This window comes from Cetorhinus maximus, chromosome 13, assembly GCF_964194155.1.
Source record: "Cetorhinus maximus chromosome 13, sCetMax3.hap1.1, whole genome shotgun sequence".
Lineage (NCBI taxonomy): Eukaryota > Metazoa > Chordata > Chondrichthyes > Lamniformes > Cetorhinidae > Cetorhinus > Cetorhinus maximus.
In genome coordinates this window covers 110,232,172-110,252,204 of record NC_135891.1, presented here as the reverse complement: position 1 = coordinate 110,252,204, position 20,033 = coordinate 110,232,172, and the positions used below count along the sequence as shown (strand labels likewise).

Genomic DNA, 20,033 nt, shown 5'->3' with positions numbered 1-20,033 from the left:
AAATAAATTTAATTTTTAAAAAAATAGAACATTAAGCCAGACAATTCCAATTAATAGAGTCATAGAGGTCTATAGCAGAGAAAAAGGCCCTTCAGCCCGAGTCTGCGCCGATCAAATAAGTACCTAACTATTCTAATCCCATTTTCCAGCACTAGGCCCATAGCCTTGTATGCCATGGTAAGTGCACATCCAAATACTTCTTAAATGTTATGAGGGTATCTGCCTCTATCACCCTTTCAGGCAGTGAGTTCCAGATTCACACCGCCCTCTGGGTGAAAAAATCCTTCCTTACATCCCCTCTAAACCTCCTGCCCCTTACCTTAAATCTACGCCCCCCGGTTATTGGCCCCTCCACCAAGAGGAAAAGTCCCTTTCTGTCTACCCTATCTATGCCCCTCATAATTATATACACATCAGTCATGTCTCCCCTCAATCTCCTCTGCTCCAGGGAAAATAACCCCAGTCTCTCCTTATAACTAAAACTCTCCAGCCCAGGCAACATCCTGGTATATCTCCTGTGCACTCTCTCTAGTGCAATCACAGAATGCGGATTCCAGAACTGCGCGCAATACTCTAGCTGTGGCCTAACCAGCGTTTTATACAGTTCCAGCATAACCTCCCTGCTCTTATATCCTATGCCTCGGCTAATAAAGGCAAGTATCCTATATGCCTTCTTAACCGCCTTATCTACCTGTCCCGCTACCTTAAGGGACCGGTGGACATGTACACCAAGGTCCCTCTGATTCTCGGTACTTCCCAGGGTCCTACCATTCATCGTGTATTCCCGTGCCTTGTTTGCCCTGCAGTCAGCAGTCAAAATGGTTACAATGTACTGAGAATGCAGTACAATATATATATAAATATATATTTTATTATAAAACTATGTAGAAATATATACAGTGTCTTGTGGTGCAGTGGGTGGCGTGACTGGCTCTGAGCCAAAAGCTCCGGGTTTGGGATCCATCCCAGTACTTGATGGCCAAGGAAGGTGCATTAATAACGCTGAAAAACAGGTTGATTATCAACCTGCAAATCCTCCCAACAGACGCTAATGGCAGACGGTAAGAGCGGGAAAGATTCCTGGTCAGCTATGTGATGGAAAGAATGTTGGAACCTCTGTCATCACCAGCCATAGCTCCAGGCAGCAACCTGCATGTAAAAGTGCCCGGTGCCACCGCAACTCGGACTCCCTGAGTGAACTGTAACACCCCACAATGGCAAAAAAAAAAGTACCTTCAGCTGGGGGCTTGCAGTGTTTCCTGAATGATTGTTGAAGTGCTAGTTATCGTGTGACATTGAGAAAGCTGGGCGAATGGTTCCTGGGTGGGACATCACTGAGGTTAAATAGGAGAAAAGCTACTTAAAACCTAATTCCTTAGGTGACATTAATCCTGGACGTTGAGGCTATGGAAGAGGGTGAGTGAGAGTAGAAGGGCTGTGTTGAGTTCAACACGGCAAAAGTGCAAGGAGGAATAACATATAGAACAATGTGTTTGGAACGTGAAAACACACCAGAATGAGATCCAGAGGGAGAACGACCACTACATCTATGACTGTACTCATGTTCCGAGAGATTTAGTGACTGGGTTCATAAAACCTTTTAAAACTGCAAACTCTGATATTTTTAAGGGCTAAAGAGGAAGCCTCACTCTTATGAGTGAAAAATCCCAATTAGTTGATTAAAAAAGAATCAGGATTAATGTCAACAGTTTTGTTTCTACCTTTTTATGATAGAAAAAGGAACAATGGGTTCTTGATATCATTACAACAGCTGTGTTGGAGGACTCACTGAAACTGACAGCATGTGGGAGTATGTAATGGAGATGCATTCGTTAAACCAGAATATTTCAGTGATTATGCAATTTCAACTGTGCATGCTAATTAGGTTCCCTCTCATGCTAGCGCTCAGTAACCCCTCCTATTCACGCAACGTTTTATGAGCAGAAAAACAAACACAGCTTTACCATCTATTATCGCCCTCTCAGTTTGTTTAAAGAATACAGTGATGGTGGGAGCCCGACTGATTTCAATTTGAATGCACTCGTTTTGCCAGGGACCCTGCACTGCAGCGTGAAGCCTGTCAGTCGCTTGCTGATCTCTTCTCCTTGTCCCTGGTTCATGGTGAGTTGATTGGCAGGAGCCCAGGGGCATTGGTGAACAGAAAGCACAGTTGCAGAGTTCAATCTCCAGTTGAAAAGTGTAAACGGCTATCAAAAGAAATGTCGTCCGAAATCCTAAATTAGCCAAGTGTGACTCTGAGATTAAGCATTCAAGCAATCCATGGCTGGAGGACGGGATAGCTTTAATAAAATCCAAAGACTGCCTTAAGTCTCTCAAACATTTTAAATGTGTTGTTGTGAAAGCAATTTTTAGCGAAGGGCTTATTTGAATGACATACTGTGGGAGCGGGTGGAGATTGTCAGGGTCCATGTCCATCAAAAGCAATGGTGTGTCACAGAGTATTCACGGTTATGCTCTGTTTTTTTTTATTACTGGGAAACTTAGACCAACGGCAGAACACAGAACACTGAGATTGAAAAGAATGGGCAGAAGGTGAGATAAAGCAGGGTATGGTGTTGAGGTAACAGCAAGCTTGAGTTTTAGAAAGCTGTACATTACCGGATGAAGAGAAATCTGAAGGAGCTAAAGAGTTTTTTAGCTTGGATGAAGAATGAGCTAGAGTAGGAAATGGCGTGATGATTCTTGATTTTGAACGCAGAGAAGTGGAACAGGACTTAGGACAGTAATTTTAGCTTATTCAAATCGTGAGGAAGACTAACAAAACAAAAACCACGGTAGCATTTACAAAATTGTTTGGGAGCTGTGACACCTTCTGGAGACTGGTACTGGTTACAATTTGTTGGTGAAAATGGCCAGGGCCCCTCACTGAGTACAGTAGGCGTGGCTGTACAATTCCCCTGCCCGACACCCACCCAATGTCTGCCGAAGGTTAATGTTGGTCCTAATAAATCTTATTCAACGTTGGTCTAAAGGAGCCAATTTGTGAGGTCAACAGTGGCATTTGGAAAATACTACATGCCACTGCTTCTGGTGCACAGCATGCTATTGAGGGCACCAGCAGAAAGCAACCAATTCCACTGGAAGACATTGGCCATTTGGGTGTGACTCTCAAGGCAGAAATCTAAACAAAAGAGATCACGCTGGGGCTATAAATCATGAGTGCAAAGTCTGAGCATTTTATTCATTAGCTGAACCCCAGTTTGGACTATTGTGCGTAATCCTCTGCCATGGCATCTGATACTATTGAGAGCACATGGAGCTCGCCCTTGCTTTGATCAAGTATGATTCATTGGATTATCTGGGTTAGTGTTCAGCGGCCGAGGACTGCACAAGATTTCTGGCTCTGACAGGGGACCTCGCAGGATATCGACATATCTTAAATGGTGGAAGGAGTTCATCATCCTCCATGGATGAATATTCTTAATTTTCCTTTGGAGCTCATTAAAAACAGAGCTTTTGAGCTAGAATAAGATACGCCCTTGATGTAGAATCATAAAGTTGTACAGCGCAGAGGGATGCCATTCAGCCCATGAAGCCTGTGTCAGTTTGTTGAAAGAGTTATCCCATTAATCCCACTCCCCTTCATTTTCCTCATAACCCTGCAAATATTTCCTTTTCAAGTATTTATCCAACTCCCTTTTGAAAGCTGATATTGAATCTGCTTCCACCGCCCTTTCAGGCAATGCTTTCCACATTACAATCCACGGAGTAAAAAAAATTCTCCTTGTCTTCCCTCATAGAAAGCATCCCTATGGCAAAGGGGGTCATACCCCTGTAAACACTCACTAAATGGACTTGTCTGTACTGGAGTGCTGCTTTGGGCTGCAGTAGAGTGCTTAAGTTGGAGTTTGGTGACTGGGGGAATTTAAGGGTTAATTTCTATCTAAAGTCTAGTCTTTTTTTAATTTAGTAATTAACTAAAAGTTGCTGTTTGGGTTGGAAAAAGGCGAGTTTTAGGCCAGCTTTAAAACAGGGTTTATACCGGCTCTGCTTGCAGTTACAACTAGTTAATTAGATAACTGGCTTAAACAGGTTTTCAGAGGCTAGATTCAGAGGGTATAAAAACAGGCCATCTTACAGTGCTGACTTTGTCTGCACTGGAGTGCTGCTTTAGGCTGCAGTAGAGTGCTTAATTTGGGGTTTGGTGACTGAGGGAGTTCGGTGAGGAGGGAACGAGATGATCCATTGTGTACTGTGAGTACAGTCGGGTAAGTATTTACTACTTGTTTCGCTTATAGTTTTTAAGGTCTTATTTTGTGGTTCATCGTTTATAAGGGCTATATTCTGTAACAACAAGGAGCAGGGAAAAAGGGCCCTAGAGTAATAGGTATTATTTGATATTAGGTATCTTCCAAAAGGTTTAGTTTAATTTAAAGGGGTAAGTCATGGCAGGAGAGCTCAAAGCCGTGGTGTGCTCCTCCTGCTCTATGTGGGAAGGTGAGAACATTTCCAGTGCCCAGGGCCAGCATGTGTGTGGGAAGTGTCCCCAGCTGCAGCTCCTGGAAGCCCCAGGTTTTGGAGCTGGAGCAGCAGCTGGGGACACTGTGGAGTACCCGCAAGGCAGAGAGCACATATAGAGAGGTGGTCACACCGCAGACTAAGAGTCCACAGGCAGGAAGGGTGACCACCAGGCAGAATAAGAGGGCTAGGCAGGCAGTGCAGGAATCTGCTCTTGCTATTCCCCTGCAAAACAGATATACCACTTTGGATACTGTTGGGGGGAATGGCGTCTCAGGGGAAAGCAGCAACAGCCAAGTTTGTTGCACCATGGTTGGCTGTGCGGCACAGTGGAGGAGTAAAAAGTGTAGGAATGCAATAGTTATAGGGGATTCAATTGCAAGGGGAATAGATAGATGTTTCTGTGGCCACAAATGAAACTCCAAGATGGTATGTTGCCTCCCTGGTCCTAGGGTCAAGGATGTCTCAGAGCAGCTAGAGGACATTCTGAAGGGGGAAGGTGAACAGCCAGTTGTCGTGGTACACATTGGAGCAAACGACATAGGTCAAAAAAGGGATGAGGTACTAAAAGCAGAATATAGGGAGTTAGGAAGTAAGTTGAAAAGTAGGATCTCAAAGGTAGTGATCTCAGGATTGCTACCAGTGCCACGTGCTAGTGAGAGTAGACATCGCAGGATATATCGGATGAACGTGTGGCTGAAGAGATGGTGTGACGGGGAGGGTTTCAGATTCCTGGGACATTGGGACCTGTTCTGGGGGAGGTGGGACTAGTACAAACTGGACGGGTTACACCCGGGCAGGACCAGGACTGGTGTCCTAGGGGGAATATTTGCTAGAGTGGTTGGGGAGGGTTTAAACTAAAATGGCAGGGGGATGGGAACTTTTGCGAGGAGTCAGAGGAGGGGAAATCAAGGACAAGAACAAAAGACAGAAAGGGAAATAAGAAAAGTGATAGGCAGAGAATTCAAGGGCCAGAATCAAACAGGGCCTCAGTGAAATATAGTGGGAACGGGACAAATACTGTTAGAAAGACAAGCCTTAAGAAACGCAAGGAGCATTCCCAATAAAGTGGATGAATTAACCGTGCAGATAGATGTAAACAGGTATGATATAGTCGGGATTATGGAGACCTGGCTGCAGGGTGACCAGGGATGGGAACTGAACATCCAGGGTATTCAGTATTTAGGAAGGACAGACAAAAAGGAAAAGGCGGTGGAGTTGCATTGCTGGTTATAGAGGAAATTAACGCAATAGTGAGGAAAGACATTAGCTCTGACTATGTGGAATCTGTATGGGTAGAACTAAGAAATGCTAAGAGGAAAAAAACATTATTGGGGGTTGTATATAGACCCCAAACTGTAGTGGTGATGTTGGGAATGGTATTAAACAGGAAATTAGAGATGCATGCAATAAAGGAACATCTGTAATTATGGGTGACTTTAATCTGCATATAGATTGGGCAAATCAAATTAGTAACAATACCGTGGAGGAGGAATTCCTGGAATGTATACGGGATGGTTTTCTGGACCAATACATTGAGGAGCCAACTAGAGAGCAGGCCATCCTAGACTGGGTATTGTGTAATGAGAAAGGAATAATTGGCAATCTAGTTGTGCGAGGCCCCTTGGGGATGAGTGACCATAATATGATAGAATTCTTCATCAAGATGGAGAGTGACGTAGTTGATTCTGAGACTAGGGTCCTGAATATTAATAAAGGAAACTACAATGATACGATGCACGGGTTGGCTATGATGGATTGGGAAACCTTACTTAAAGGGATGATGGTGCATAGGCAATGGCAAACATTCAAGGAGCCCATGGGTGAACTGCAATAATTGTTTATTCCTGTCTGGCACAAAAGTAAAACAGGAAAGGTGGCCAAACTATGTCTTACAAGGAAAATTAGAGATAGTATTAGATTCAAGGAAGAGGCATACAAATTGGCCAGAAAAAACAACAGACCTGAGGATCGGGAGCAGTTTAGAATTCAACAAAGGAGGACCAAGGGATTGATTAAGAAGAGGAAAATAGAATACGAGAGTAAGCTTGCGGGGAACATAAAAATTGACTGTAAAAGTAGGTATGTGAAGAGAAAAAGATTGGTGAAGACAAATGTAGGTCCCTTACAGTCAGAAACAGGGGAATTTATAATGGGGAACAAAGAAATGGCTGACAAACTAAATACATACTTTGGTTCTGTCTTCACAAAGGAGGACACAAATAACATACCAGAAATGTTGGGGAACACAGGGTTTAGTGAGAGGGAGGTACTGAAAGAAATCAGTATTAGTAGGGAAATGGTGTTGGGGAAATTGATGGGATTGAAGGCTGATAAATCCCCAGGGCCTGATAATCTACATCCCAGAGTACTTAAGGAAGCGGCCCTAGAAATAGTGGATGCAGTGGTAGTCATCTTTTGAGATTCTATAGACTCTGAAACTGTTCCTACAGATTGGAGGGTAGCTAATGTAACCCCACTATTTAAAAAGGAGGTAGAGAGAAAACAGGGAATTATAGACCAGTCAGCCTGACGTCGGTAGTGGGGAAAATTCTAGAGTTCATTATAAAAGATTTAATAGCTGAGCACTTGGAAAACAGTGGCAGAATTGGATAGTCGGCATGAATTTACAAAAGGGAAATCATGCTTGACAAATCTACTGGAATTTTTTGTGGATGTAACTAGTAGAGTTGATGAGGGGGAACCAGTGGATGTGGTTTATTTGGACTTTCAGAAGGCTTTCGACAAAGTCCCACATAAGAGATTAGTGTGTAAAATTAAAGCGCATGGGATTGGGGGCAGTGTATAGAGATGGATAGAAAACTGGCTGACAGACAGGAAACAAAGAGTAGGAATAAAGGGGTCTTTTTCCGAATGGCAGGCAGTGACTAGTGGGGTACTGCAGGGATCGGTAGTGGGATCCCAGCTATTCACAATATATATTAATGATTTAGATGAGGGAATTAATGTAATATCTCCAGATTTGCAGATGACATAAAGCTGGTTGGGAGGGTGAGCTGTGAGAAGGATGCAGAGATGCTTCAGTGTGATTTGGACAAGCTGAGTGAGTGGGCAAATGCATGGCAGATGCAATATAATGTGGATAAATGTGAGGTTATTCATTTTGGTAGCAAAAACAGGAAGGCAGATTATTATCTGAATGGCTATAAATTGAGAGAGGGGAATGTCCAACGAGACCTGGGTGCCCTCGTATACCAGTCGTTGAAGGTAAGCATGCAGGTGCAGCAGGTGGTAAAGAAGGCAAATGGTATGTTGGCCTTCATAATGAGAGGATTTGAGTACAGGAGCAAGGATGTCTTGCTGCATTTATACAGGGCCTTGGTGAGACCACATCTGGAATATTGTGTGCAATTTTGGTCTCCTTATCTGAGGAAGGATGTTCTTGCTGTAGAGGGAGTGCAGCGAAGGTTTATCAGACTGATTTCTGGGATGGCGGGACTGACATATGAGGAGAGATTGAGTCGATTAGGATTATATTCGCTGGAGTTCAGAAGAATGAGGGGGGATCTCATAGAAACCTACAAAATTCTAACAGGACTAGACAGGGTAAATGCAAGAAGGATGTTCCTGACAGCGGGGGACCAGGGGTCACAGTCTGAGGATACGGGGTAGACCATTTGGGACTGAGATGAGGAGAAATTTCTTCACCCAGGGAGTGGTGAGCCTGTGGAATTCGCTACCACACAAAGTAGATGAGGCCAAAACATTGTATGTTTTCAAGAAGGAGTTAGATACAGCTTTTGGGGCGAAAGGGATCAAAGGATATGGGGAGAAAGTGGGAGCAGGCTATTGAGTTGGATGATCAGCCATGATCATGATGAATGGCGGAGCTGGCTCCAAGGGCCGAATAGGCTGCTCTGCTCCTATTTTCTATGTTTCTAAATATCTGTGGAGCACAGTTCCATTAAATATAGGGACTAGAATGTTACTGAAGCATGATCACATCGCTGTTTGGACTGGCACTCTGAAGTTAAACACTCACCTGAGCCCTAGGGTGCTTAAACCAGAGCAAACTTGCATCGTTGATTTTATTGCTGTTAGCTTATGGCCAGCCTGACAATGCAGCATGTTACTATAGTAATTGATACTATAGCAATAACAACTTATATTTATATAGAACCTTTAATGCAGTAAAATGTCCCGAGGTACTGGGGTCAGATTAGAATGGGTGGGAAATTATGGGAGGTGGGAATATGGCCAAAGTTGCAGCTGAAGTGATCGGTTTTAGGAAGGGTTTTAAAGTTGGGAAGAGATGTCCTAAGGCAGAGAGATTTAGGTGTAGAGTTCTAGAGAGTACACAAAGGGTGACCAAGGGATTTTCCATTCATGGAGTGTAAAATATTTAGCAGCTCAGAGTGAGAAGATGGACGGAGGTTTCGGGGGAGATAAGGACAAGGGCTGGAAGAGGCTGGAGAGAAAGTGGAGAGCGGCTTGAGGAGGTGGACAAGATAGAGTGTAGCATCACTGGAGGAGGTTGGAGAAATAGTGAATGTTTGGAGGAGGTTGGAGAGATTGAGTGCAGCATGGCTGGAGGAAATTGGGTTGAGAGTGGAGTGTGTCTAGAGCAGGTTGTATTGATAGTGGAGTGCAGTTTGAGGAGTTTGGAGTAATAGTGAAGTGCGGTTGGGGAGGTTGGAGTGATAGTGAAGGGTGGTTGGGGAGTTTGAAGTGATAATGGACTGCAGTTGGAGGAGTTTGGAGTGATAGTGAAGGGTGGTTAGAGTTTGGAGTGATAATGGAGTGCAGTTGGAGGACTTTGGAATGTGTTCGGGGGAGGTTGGAGTGACTGTGGAGTGTGGTTGGAGGAGTATGGAGTGATAGTGAAGTGCAGTTGGATGTGTTTGGAGCTGTAGTGAAGGGTGCTTGGATGAGTTTGGAGTGACGGTGGAGTGCAGATGGAGGAGTGTGGAGTGATAGTGAAATGTGGTTGGAGGAGTTTGGAGTGGTAGTGAAGGGTGGTTGGAGGGGTCTGGAGTGATAGTGAAGTGCAGTTGGAGGACTTTGGAGTGATAGTGAAATGTGGTTGGAGGAGTTTGGAGTGATAGTGGAGTGCAGTTGGAGGACTTTGTAGTGATAGTGAAATGTGGTTGGAGGAGTTTGGAGTGATAGCGAAGGGTAGTTAGAGTTGGAGGAGTTTGGAGTGATAGTGAAGGGTGGTTAGAGGAGTTTGGAGGGATAGCAAAGGGTAGTTGGAGGAGTTTGGAGTGATAGTGGAGTGCAGTTGGAGGACTTTGGAGTGATAGTGAAGGGTGGTTGGAGGAGTTTGGAGTGATAGCGAGGGGTAGTTAGAGGAGTTTGGAGTGATAGTGAAATGTGGTTAGAGGAGTTTGGAGTGATATGAAAGGGTGGTTAGAGTTTGGAGTGATAATGGAGTGCAATTGGAAGAGTTTGGAGTGATAGTGAAGGGTTGTTGGAGGAGTTTGGAGTGATGGTGGAGTGCAGTTGGAGGAGTTTGGAGTGATAGTGAAGGGTGGTTAGAGGAGTTTGGAGTGATAGTGAAGGTTGGTTAGAGTTTGGAGTGATAATGGAGTGCAGTTGGAAGAGTTTGGAGTGATAGTGAAGGGTTGTTGGAGGAGTTTGGAGTGATGGTGGAGTGCAGTTGGAGGAGTTTGGAGTGATAGTGAAATGTGGTTATAGGAGCTTGGAGTGATAGTGAAGGGTTGTTGGAGGAGTTTGGAGTGATAGTGGAGTGCAGTTGGAGGAGTTTGGAGTGATAGTGGAGTGTGGTTGGAGGAGTTTGGAGTGATAGTGAAGGGTTGTTGGAGGAGTTTGGAGTGATAGTGAAGGGTGGTTGGAGGGGTCTGGAGTGATAGTGGAGTGTGGTTGGAGGAGTTTGGAGTGATAGTGGAGTGCAGTTGGAGGAGTATGGTGTGATAGTGAAGGGTGGTTGGAGGGGTCTGGAGTGATAGTGAAGGGTGGTTGGGGGGTTCTGCCAGTGAGTGATAGTGGAGAGTGGTTAAAGGAGTTTGGAGGTGTCAAATGCACCTAACATCCTAATATGACCTGATAATGGAGTTGTTGACTAATTACTGGAACTATATTAATCATTAGTTAGATCACAACTTCAGAACTGTGCAGTTGTGGTCACCTCATTACAGGAAGAATGTAATTGCACTGGAGACAGTACAGAGGAGAGTTATCAGGATGTTGCCAGAACTGGAAAAATCCAGCTATGAGGAAAGGTTGGATTGGCTGGGGTGGTTCTCCTTGGAGCAGAGGAGATCTTGAGGGGAGATTTGTTTGAGATGTGCAAAATTGTGAGGGGCCTGGATGGCGTGGATGGGAAGGTCCTATTTACTTTAGCAGAAAGTTCAGTGACTATGGGGCATAGTTTTAAAGTGACTGGTAGAAAGATTAGAATGGAGATAAGGAAAGGAAGTGGGATTAGGCTGGGTGGCTCGTTTTATTGGCTAGCACGGACATGATGAGCCAAATGGCCTCTTTCCATGCCGTAAACTTTCTGTGATTCTGTGACTTACCATATCATGTCTCAGGTTACTCATACTGTGTCCCAAATATTATTTTTGAAAGAAGTCTCTCTAATTGGCATTTGAATGAATCAATACTAATTGCTCCCTCCATCTTCCTAAGGAGCGTGCTCCTCAGATTGCCCACTCGCTCATGGAAATACTGGTTCTGTGGATTAGTTTTGAATTTATCGCCCTTTAAGTGCCAATCTGGAAACTGTGAGGAATTCTGACAAATTGGCTGACTATTCAAGGAACTTTTTTACAGTGAGTAACTAAAGGGATTAGTTTATTGAAATAGGCAATTGGCAGAACTCTGGCATCAACTGCTCAACAGCAACATTTAACAATAGAACTGGGGGAGTTCACTTGGAATAGTTCCTTTGGATTGAGCCGATATGCACCTCAGTGTTTATCTAACTGAAGTGTTATTGCTACACAGACTCATTTGACGTTTTAGTTTATGACACTGACTGTGCTCTGCTTGCAATTTTTCACTCAAGTAAAATATGATTCCAGTTTGCTCTTGGGGAAAATCACAAAACTTAAAGAGGCAATTTCACACGTTCGGCTGTTTCAGGACTGAGGTAGACTGTCGGAACAAAGTTAGAGGGAGCTTTACTTTGCATTTATGCCCTGGGAGTGCTTGATGCTGTCACTGGGTTTCAAAATTGGCAAGCTTTCCATTCTCCAGTGCATGCACAGTCACACTGAAAACCAGAAAATTCACCAAAGAAATTGAGGCAGAAGTTTCTCATCTGGAGTGGACATTCTCTGACTGACATGCAAAGCCAAATATAGTACATATCTTTTTTGGTTTAATTTTGGGAGGTAGGTGATTTATCTTCAGCTTTTACCAGGAACTTACTGAATACTCCCCAATGCCCCTAAAAAATGATTGGCTATAACCAAAGCCACTTGTCTGTTTGACTGGACAGTCCATCTTTTGAAGGTGAAAAAGGAGCAAAGGGGTGATAAAGAGGGAGAGGTAAGTAATTATTAATTGTACAATTCCACTGGCCCAGATGAAAGATTAAATGGAAGACCTTTGAGACAGAGAGCATGAGAATCATTTCAGCGCAGTGGGTTTGAAGTTGTGCAATGCACAACTAGAGTTAGAACAGTTGAAGCCAAGACCACATCAGCATTTAAGAATAGGTGAGGTACGTGGATGAAAGACAAGAGAAATCAAGATATTTGGCACTTAACATTGAGTTCAACAACTTCAGACCATGAACTCTCTCCTCCATCCTCAACCCTTTTTTATCCCTTTTTTTCAATATTCATTTTTATTTTTTAATTTTTATTTTTTATCCATTTATTTATTTTTTCATGTTTATTCATTGTTCTATCCCCACCTTTTATCCTATTTTCGATCTTTTTTCCCACCACAATCCCCTCCCCCCACCCCACCCTCACAAGGGCCATCTGTCACTTGTTCATGTTCTTTCCAGAGTGTTTGCTCTTATCCTACTATTATTACATTCTGCTTTCTTACCTTAATGCCACCAACAGCACCTCCTTTAGCCAGTACCAGTACCATTAACACCCCTTTGTTCTTTTGTTGATGACATCTTTGTCAATTTCTCCTTTGCCCCCACCTATCGCTGGCATTCTATCCAGCTTCACCTGCTCCACTCTCCCTTAAACAGTATAAATTTAATCACATTTTTACTTTAGCTCTGAAGAAGAGTCATACGGACTCAAAATGTTAACTATGTTTTTCTCTCTACAGATGCTGTTAGACCTGCTGAGATTTTCCAGCATTTTCTGTTTTAGTTTCAGATTTCCAGCATCCGCAGTATTTTGCTTTTATCAGGATATTCGGGGTTAGGGCAGGTACGAGTGATTGTGACTGCTGCTAGTGTGAAGGATAAACATCAACATGGATTGGTTGTGCCAAACAACCTGTTTCCCCTTTCAATTTTTACATAGTCTTTCTTGTTAAGTTTCGATAGTGAATGATGGCAGGCTATGTGGTTCTGGAGAGCATCAGTATCAAGCGCAATGTTGTGCTTCCATTATGTCCAGCATGAACTTTCCAGCAGGTATTGAACTATTCCTCCCCGTCGCAACCCCCACCATATACACTTAATAGCTTAGGAACACTGAGCCCAGTGAAAGCAGCCTAAATACTGCCTGGGCTGGTGTCAGAGCTATCTCTTCACACACTGCACCAAACCCAGGGCTCTTCTGCTCCGTGTGGCTGAGTACCACTGTACACTTACCCAACAAGCTAGTGGTAACCTGAGGCAGTGGTTTTACCACAGACATTTACCACAGCATGAAATTGATAGTGAGAACTCACCATCTTACGTCTAGGAACCAATTCCCGAAAAAAGGAAAGTATTTTACACACCAACATTCCAGTATGTAAGTTCAAACTTCACCTCTCACAGCGCAGCACAGAATGGAGAGGGGGGGAGGACACATTGCCATTTGCAAATACCTTCAAAAATGACACATTCTGGAGAAGCTTACAGTAAACTATGTGGCATAACCATAAACTGATTACACTTGGGGTTATATAGCCTTGGTGAACTGAATAAATGACAGCTCCACAGGGAAGGCGAGTGACTTGTTATTATTCAGAAACTACCATTTTCATCATCTGTGGATTCTTTCATGCACCACTGTGGAACCCATGGCAGCAAACACATTGGGCAAGTGTAGAAATTCACCAGATTTGTTGCGAAATATCATGCTCCCAGCTATTGGCTAATTCAATGGGCCACAGCTAGTTATTGCATTGTGACTACAGCAACCTCTTCAGATAAACACTGGAGCATCCTAACTGTGAACTGGCTGTTTGCCCCGACCTAAAGCAGTACAACCTGAATAAGTCAATGTTAAAAAATAAAGTGCCGTGCTGACGAAGATCACTTTCATCCAATGCTGCCTACTCCAAACAGTGTGGCGCATGCAGGAAATTACCCCTTAGCTATTTGCTTTTAAAGGTCTTGATCCTCACACATGCATAAGTGGAAGCTCCAGGAGCCTACCTGTGGAAACATGTTGTTCACACCTTCCGTCTGATCTTTTAAAAAAAAACATTTGAATGGTGAAGGTTCACAGAAGAGCTGTGAGGTTAGTGCCTTGTATCAGGGGACTGAGCTATGTGAACAGGCTCTCAAGTAATTTTACTTTGGGTCACAGTGCTTCGCACAAAGGGCATTATTCATGTTTGAGCCTTGACCATAACTGACAGGAGGCGATTTGACACTAGGTGGTGACAAAACTGAGCCTGATCCTTGAATATCCATCCACACATTTGGACTTCCAATAGGAGAAGCATGACAGAGATCAGGGGCGGGAGCAGAGCGAGATTTTCCCCTTGCTGATTTGGGAGCACAGACCGGTTATGGATACACCCCTTACTGCTTTAGTGGCTTGTTTAGCTAGCTCAGCACACATTAGAAATCAAACCCGGGACTTTTCTAATGAATGTGGCTCAATTACTCACTGGATTAACTCAATAGATGAGATTTTAACTCACTCAAAACCCATCCACTTATGCAGAGTTCAAATTGGGCCTGATAAGTCATGGAGCAAGTATGGCAACTGGCATTTTTTACCATAGAGGCGCGCTATAGAGACGGGAGTACTGCATTGGGTGCCACCAACAATGTATTACCAAGCTAAAAGCATTAGAACAGGAGAATCTAAAGCCCCAGCTTTAGTTCTAACTTGAACCTGATGCCTTTTGCACAGCAGGGACAGAAGTTGTTGACATGTTCTGAGGCTTTTATTATGTGGTTGTGATTGTTAACAGGTGATTAATGTGACACGTCAGGACAAAAGAAAACAAGGTCATCCAACTACACAAAAGTTAAGTTGCCTATGTAAGACATACAAGTCTTACACAGTTGCCCTTAGAGAATCAAGAGGCTCTTAACTTCAGATTGCAGCCAGCTGTCAGGAGCTGACAATCCTCGCACAGATCTCAATGCAACTTTTCTTTTACTTGTTCACGGGTTGTGGGCATCACCAGCTGGGCCAGCATTTATTGCCCATCCCTAATTGCCCTCGAGAACTGAGTGGACAGAGGGCATTTAAGAATCAACCATATTGCTGCAGTCATATGTAGGACAGACCAGGATGGCAGATTTTACAACAATGGGTTTTTACAACAATTGGCAAATTGTTGTAAATGGTTTTGTGGTTACCATTAAACTTTTAATTCCAGATTTAAAAAAAAATTGAGCTCAAATTTCACTATCTGCTGTGGCAGGATTCAAACCTCAGTTCCCAAGGCATTACAGTGGGTACCTAGAGCTTTAGTCCTGTGACAATACCACTACACCACTACACAATACTCCCCAGATTCCTAACACCTCGGCTTTGCAAGTACTTCTAATGAAGATCAAAACTTCACTAACAATCAAGCAATCAATGTAATTCATCAGCATAATCAATAATGAGAATCCATTTTGCAAGTCTCATTGCACTGTTGACACAAGCCAGGGTAAACGCCACAGTTGACACATAACTCTCGACCAGCACTGCTTCTCTCTGGCAGGTTGCCAAACAACAAAAGTAGCAGCTTGCATTTATATAGCCCATTTAACATAGTACACTTACCAACAAGGGCAGGCAGGAGGGGGAGAGGTGGATAATGATCAGGACATCAGACCGCTGAGGAAAACTGTCATACCCTGACTGCCCTGAGATCAGTTAACAGCGCAGAGTGGCAGTCAAGCCTGGCACCTTGTATTGTTCAACTTGTATTGTCCAAACTAATGGGGGAGCTGATATTGTTGTGTTCCTGCTAAATAAGATTTTTTAATTGATCAGTTGAGTTGTAATATTTTGATTCAAATGAGTAACTCCTCTTAATTAATAATTTCCCAAAGTGCTTCACAGGAGCTTAATCAGACAAAAATAGACACCAAGTCAAAGAAGGAGACCATTAGGACTGCTGACTACATTGGAGCCCGATCCACCAAAACCTCAAATGGAAGTAACTGTTTAATGTAAAAGTAAATTCAAACACAAGGGATGAATATGGAGCTGGAAGAGATATCCAATTTCTACAGGTCTCCAACCAATGTATCAGCTTGTTGTTGGTTATCTGTCCCCACACATAACAACCAGGCAATATGGAGAGAAAATGCTTGATCAAAAAGGTCGGTTTTTACCAAGCGTCTTAAAGGAGGAGAGAGAAGCTGTGAAGTTTAGAGAGGGAATGACATATCTTGGGGCCTGGACATCTTAAGCATTGGCCACTAATGGCAGATTGAAGAAAATTGGGGATGTACAAAAATCAAGAATTGGAGGAGTACGGAAACCTCAGAGGGTTATAGGTCTAGAGGAGGCTTTAGAGATGGGAAAGGTTTGGACACAAGGATGAGGTGTTTAAATCTGAAGTTTTGGTGGATTGGGTTCCAATGTAGTCAGCAAGCATGAGGGATGATTGGTAATTAAAAAAAAAAAAATTCTGTCACAGGATGTGGGCAGCACTGGCAAGGCCAGCATTTGTTGCCCACCCCTAATTGCCCCTTGAATTGTGGGCCCATTTCAGAGGGCAGTTAAGAGTCAACCACATTGCCATGGGTCTGGAGTCACATGTAGGCCAGACCAGGTAAGGAGGGCAGATTTCCTTCCCTAAAGGGCATTAGTGAACCAGATGGGTTTTTACAACAATCAATAGCAGTTTCATAGTCACTATTACTAAGATGAGTTTTTGATTCCAGATTTTATTAATTGAATTCAAATTCCACCAGCTGCTGTGGTGGGATTTGAACTAATGTCCCCCCAGAGAATTAGTCTGGACCTCTGGATTACTAGTCCAGTAAGTGATATTACCATTACGCCCCCTGGTGATGGTCTCCCTCACTACATTCCTTCACCTCACCACCTATACCTGTATGCTCCGACAGGCGATCCTTCTGATATTAGGAAGAAAACTCCATCCTTATTTATAATGATGCCGTAAATGTAGATATAAGATTGTGTGTTCAGATCTCTATTATTATTTTAGTATTGGGGAGCAATTTGAGAAGAGTTACTCATTTGAATCATAATATAAAACTCACCTGATGTTTTAAAAAATCTTATTTATCAGAAACACAACAATATGAGCTTCCCCATTAGTTTGGATGAGTTGTTGAGCAATGCAAGGTGCCGGGTTTGACTGCCACTCTGTGCTGTTAACTGATCTCAAGCCAGGGTAGTCAGAGTATAACAGTTTTCCTCAGCACCCTGATGTCCTGATTATTATCCAGTGACCCCTACTCTTCTCCTCCTGGCTGCCTTGTTGGTAAATTTGGAAGCCAGCTGAGCACAGGATTAAACTCATCTATGAGGCACTCCCAAGTTTCATCAGCCTCCTGACCCATGATGAACAGTCACTTCGGTGGGGCAGAGGAAGGGGTAAGAAAAGAGGAACTGACCAGGCAAAATGAAATGGATACTTAATTCTAAACTGAATTATCCCAACTGGTCCAGTGTGGGCTTCATTCACTTGAAAATTAAAGTAGTTGAGCTACTTGTTTAATTTTTGTTGGGATGTTCAGATTGGCCACTTCCTGGGACTTTGTCTGGCATCATGTTGGTTGGTCATTGAGTATTTTCCTACATCACAACACTTGCTGCACTCCACAAATAATTCACTATGTGAGATGTTTTGTCGAATAGGATAATATGCTATGATATTCACGGACTATTGTTACAGGAACTGCAGTAACACATGGAAGTAACTGTTTAATGTAAAAGTAAATTCAAATACAAGGGATGAATACGGAGCTGGAGGGGGTATCCAATTTCTACAGGTCTCCAACCAATGTATCAGCTTGTTGTCGGTTATCTGTCTCCACACATAACAACCAGGCAATATGGAGAGAAATGTATCCGATATGCCATAGGGGATACACACAACTGCAAATTGTTGATGTTTTACAGTATTTTGTGTCACAGTGACTACACATTATCTTAACAAGTACACCATGCTAGGAACTTCCCTCTTCCAAAACAATAAAAACACAATCTCAGAATTGAAACCATTGGCCAATGAAACCATTTTAATCTCACTAATAGTTTCGCTTCAAGAACCAGCAACAAAAACAAGAGAAAGAAGAAATGGACAATCATAAATTAACACATTAATTACCAGGGAATGATTTTTTAAAAATCTGCTCATGGGAATGTAGGCATCGCCAGCATTTATTACCCATCCCTAATTGCCTGTTCAGTGGGCATTTAAAAGTCAACCACATACTTTGGGGCTGGAGTCACATGTAGGCCAGTAGATTCCCTTCCCTAAATTAGTATTGCAACAATTGACAATGGTTTCATGGTCATCATCGGACTTTCAATTCCAGATTTTTATTAAATACAAACTTCACCATCTGTCATGGTGGGATTCAAACACAGGTCCCCAGAGAATTACGCCAGGTCTCTAAATTACTAGTACCAGGGACAATACCACTATGCCACCACCTGTATTTTACCAGCATTGTTGCTGTTGGGTGTGTGTGTGTGTGTAGTGCATATAGGTGTATAAACTGACACTGATTCAGTTTGTGCTGCCACTCACCTGAGCACAGCAGAGAGCTCCAAATCCCAGTACCAGCCCAGCCAGTAGCCAAGATTTCCAGCAGTACCATCTCCTAAAGAGAGTGTGGGGTGGGGGAGAGACACACATTCATTAAGAAGGCAAATAAAGAGAAGGACCTCAGAAGCCCCCTCCCAGCAACTGACAGTACCCTGCCACTTTCACTGACCACAATAACTTGCCTTCTCCATCATATTACAAGGCATCATCCCAGCATCAGTCATGAAATAAACTGGATTATTCAAACTTTAAACGTCCGGCAACATCAACACCCAAACGACCCAAGGAAATACTTATTTATTTTTTTTTTTAAAAATGTGTATGAAAGGACACAGGCATTATTTTTTTCAAGCTTCAGAGAGTTAACTCTGACACATATTCAGTAACAATGACAGAGCGCGATTAAACAAAGTGAACATACCAGGAAGACAGAAGGAGCATGCTTGATCCCATTCGAATGATCTCAGTCTGAGAACTTATCTTGGAATGTCATCTCGTAGCTTCATTTTTAGCCAAATCTTCCGAATCGATCGCCTGCATTGACAATTCCCAAACTTGCAAAGGTTTCAAGGATTTCAGTGTTCAGCTGCTCCCGATGGACACTCTGCTGTCGACAGCGATGAATTTGTAAATATTCAGTCGTATTAAGTGCAGCCAAAAGCCAGTCGCGTCTCTCTGGTTTGAAGCTTTGCCTAATTTAACTTGGTGATTTAATAAGTCTTCCCCCCACCCCCCCCCCCCACCCACCACCCTCCCGGCGATCTCTTCCAAAGATTTAACTACCGCTCCTTAATTACTAGTAATTTTCCTGCAAGTTTCATCCTTCTCAGAATGTTTCTTTCCGTTTGAAATGCAAACACGTGTTTTACTGGCCACTTGTGCTGATCCTTTTAGCTAACACACACACACACACACATACAGATAGACAGGTAGGTGATCCCTGCTGGATCCATTTAGGTGAAAAATTCCAAGCATCGGTGATCGTCTGGATGGTGAAAACTTTAGGATTAGCGCCAAGTTTTGAAACTTCTCGCAGCTAAAAATCCCCAGAAGTGAAGAGATTTTGTTTTCCGGGTGTCTCATGTATGTATCAGTGCTTGTTAAATAGCAAGAGCCAGTCCCTGAGAACTGAACTACATATTCATGAACTGGGCGTGTTTTTTGCTTAAAGGGACAGCATTTCCTTCGGACTGGTTTATATATCCGTGGATGTGTTTGCAGGATAGACAGTACTGGATGGGCAGCAATTTCCCCTAGCTAAATATTGGGAAGACCAAGGTCATTGTTTTGTATCCCTGCTATAAACTCCATTCCCTAGTTACTGACTCCAGCTCTCTCCCAGACAGCTGTCTGAGGCTGAACCAGACTGCTCACAACCCTGGTGTCATATTTGACCCCGAGATGAGCCTCTGACCGCGTGTCGGTGGCATCACTAAACCCGCTTATTTCCATCGCCTGATCCCACCCCGCCCCTGCTGCTGAAACCCTCAAATCCAGATGTGGCTATTCCGACG

General features: G+C 43.3%; 1 protein-coding gene across 1 annotated transcript in view; it reads right to left on the bottom strand.

Moving 5' to 3' along the window:
• The window catches only part of LOC144688939 (ADAMTS-like protein 5), a 118,663-nt gene extending 99,039 nt beyond the window's left edge, over window positions 1-19,624 (bottom strand). The window contains exons 1-2 of the mRNA XM_078555992.1: window positions 18,941-19,624; window positions 18,502-18,574 (exon numbers count right to left, since the gene is read on the bottom strand). Coding sequence (XP_078412118.1) covers window positions 18,502-18,574; window positions 18,941-18,972 — 105 coding nt within the window. The 5' untranslated portion in view covers window positions 18,973-19,624. The remainder of the gene's footprint in view (window positions 1-18,501; window positions 18,575-18,940) is intronic.
• Window positions 19,625-20,033: the final 409 nt, after the last annotated feature.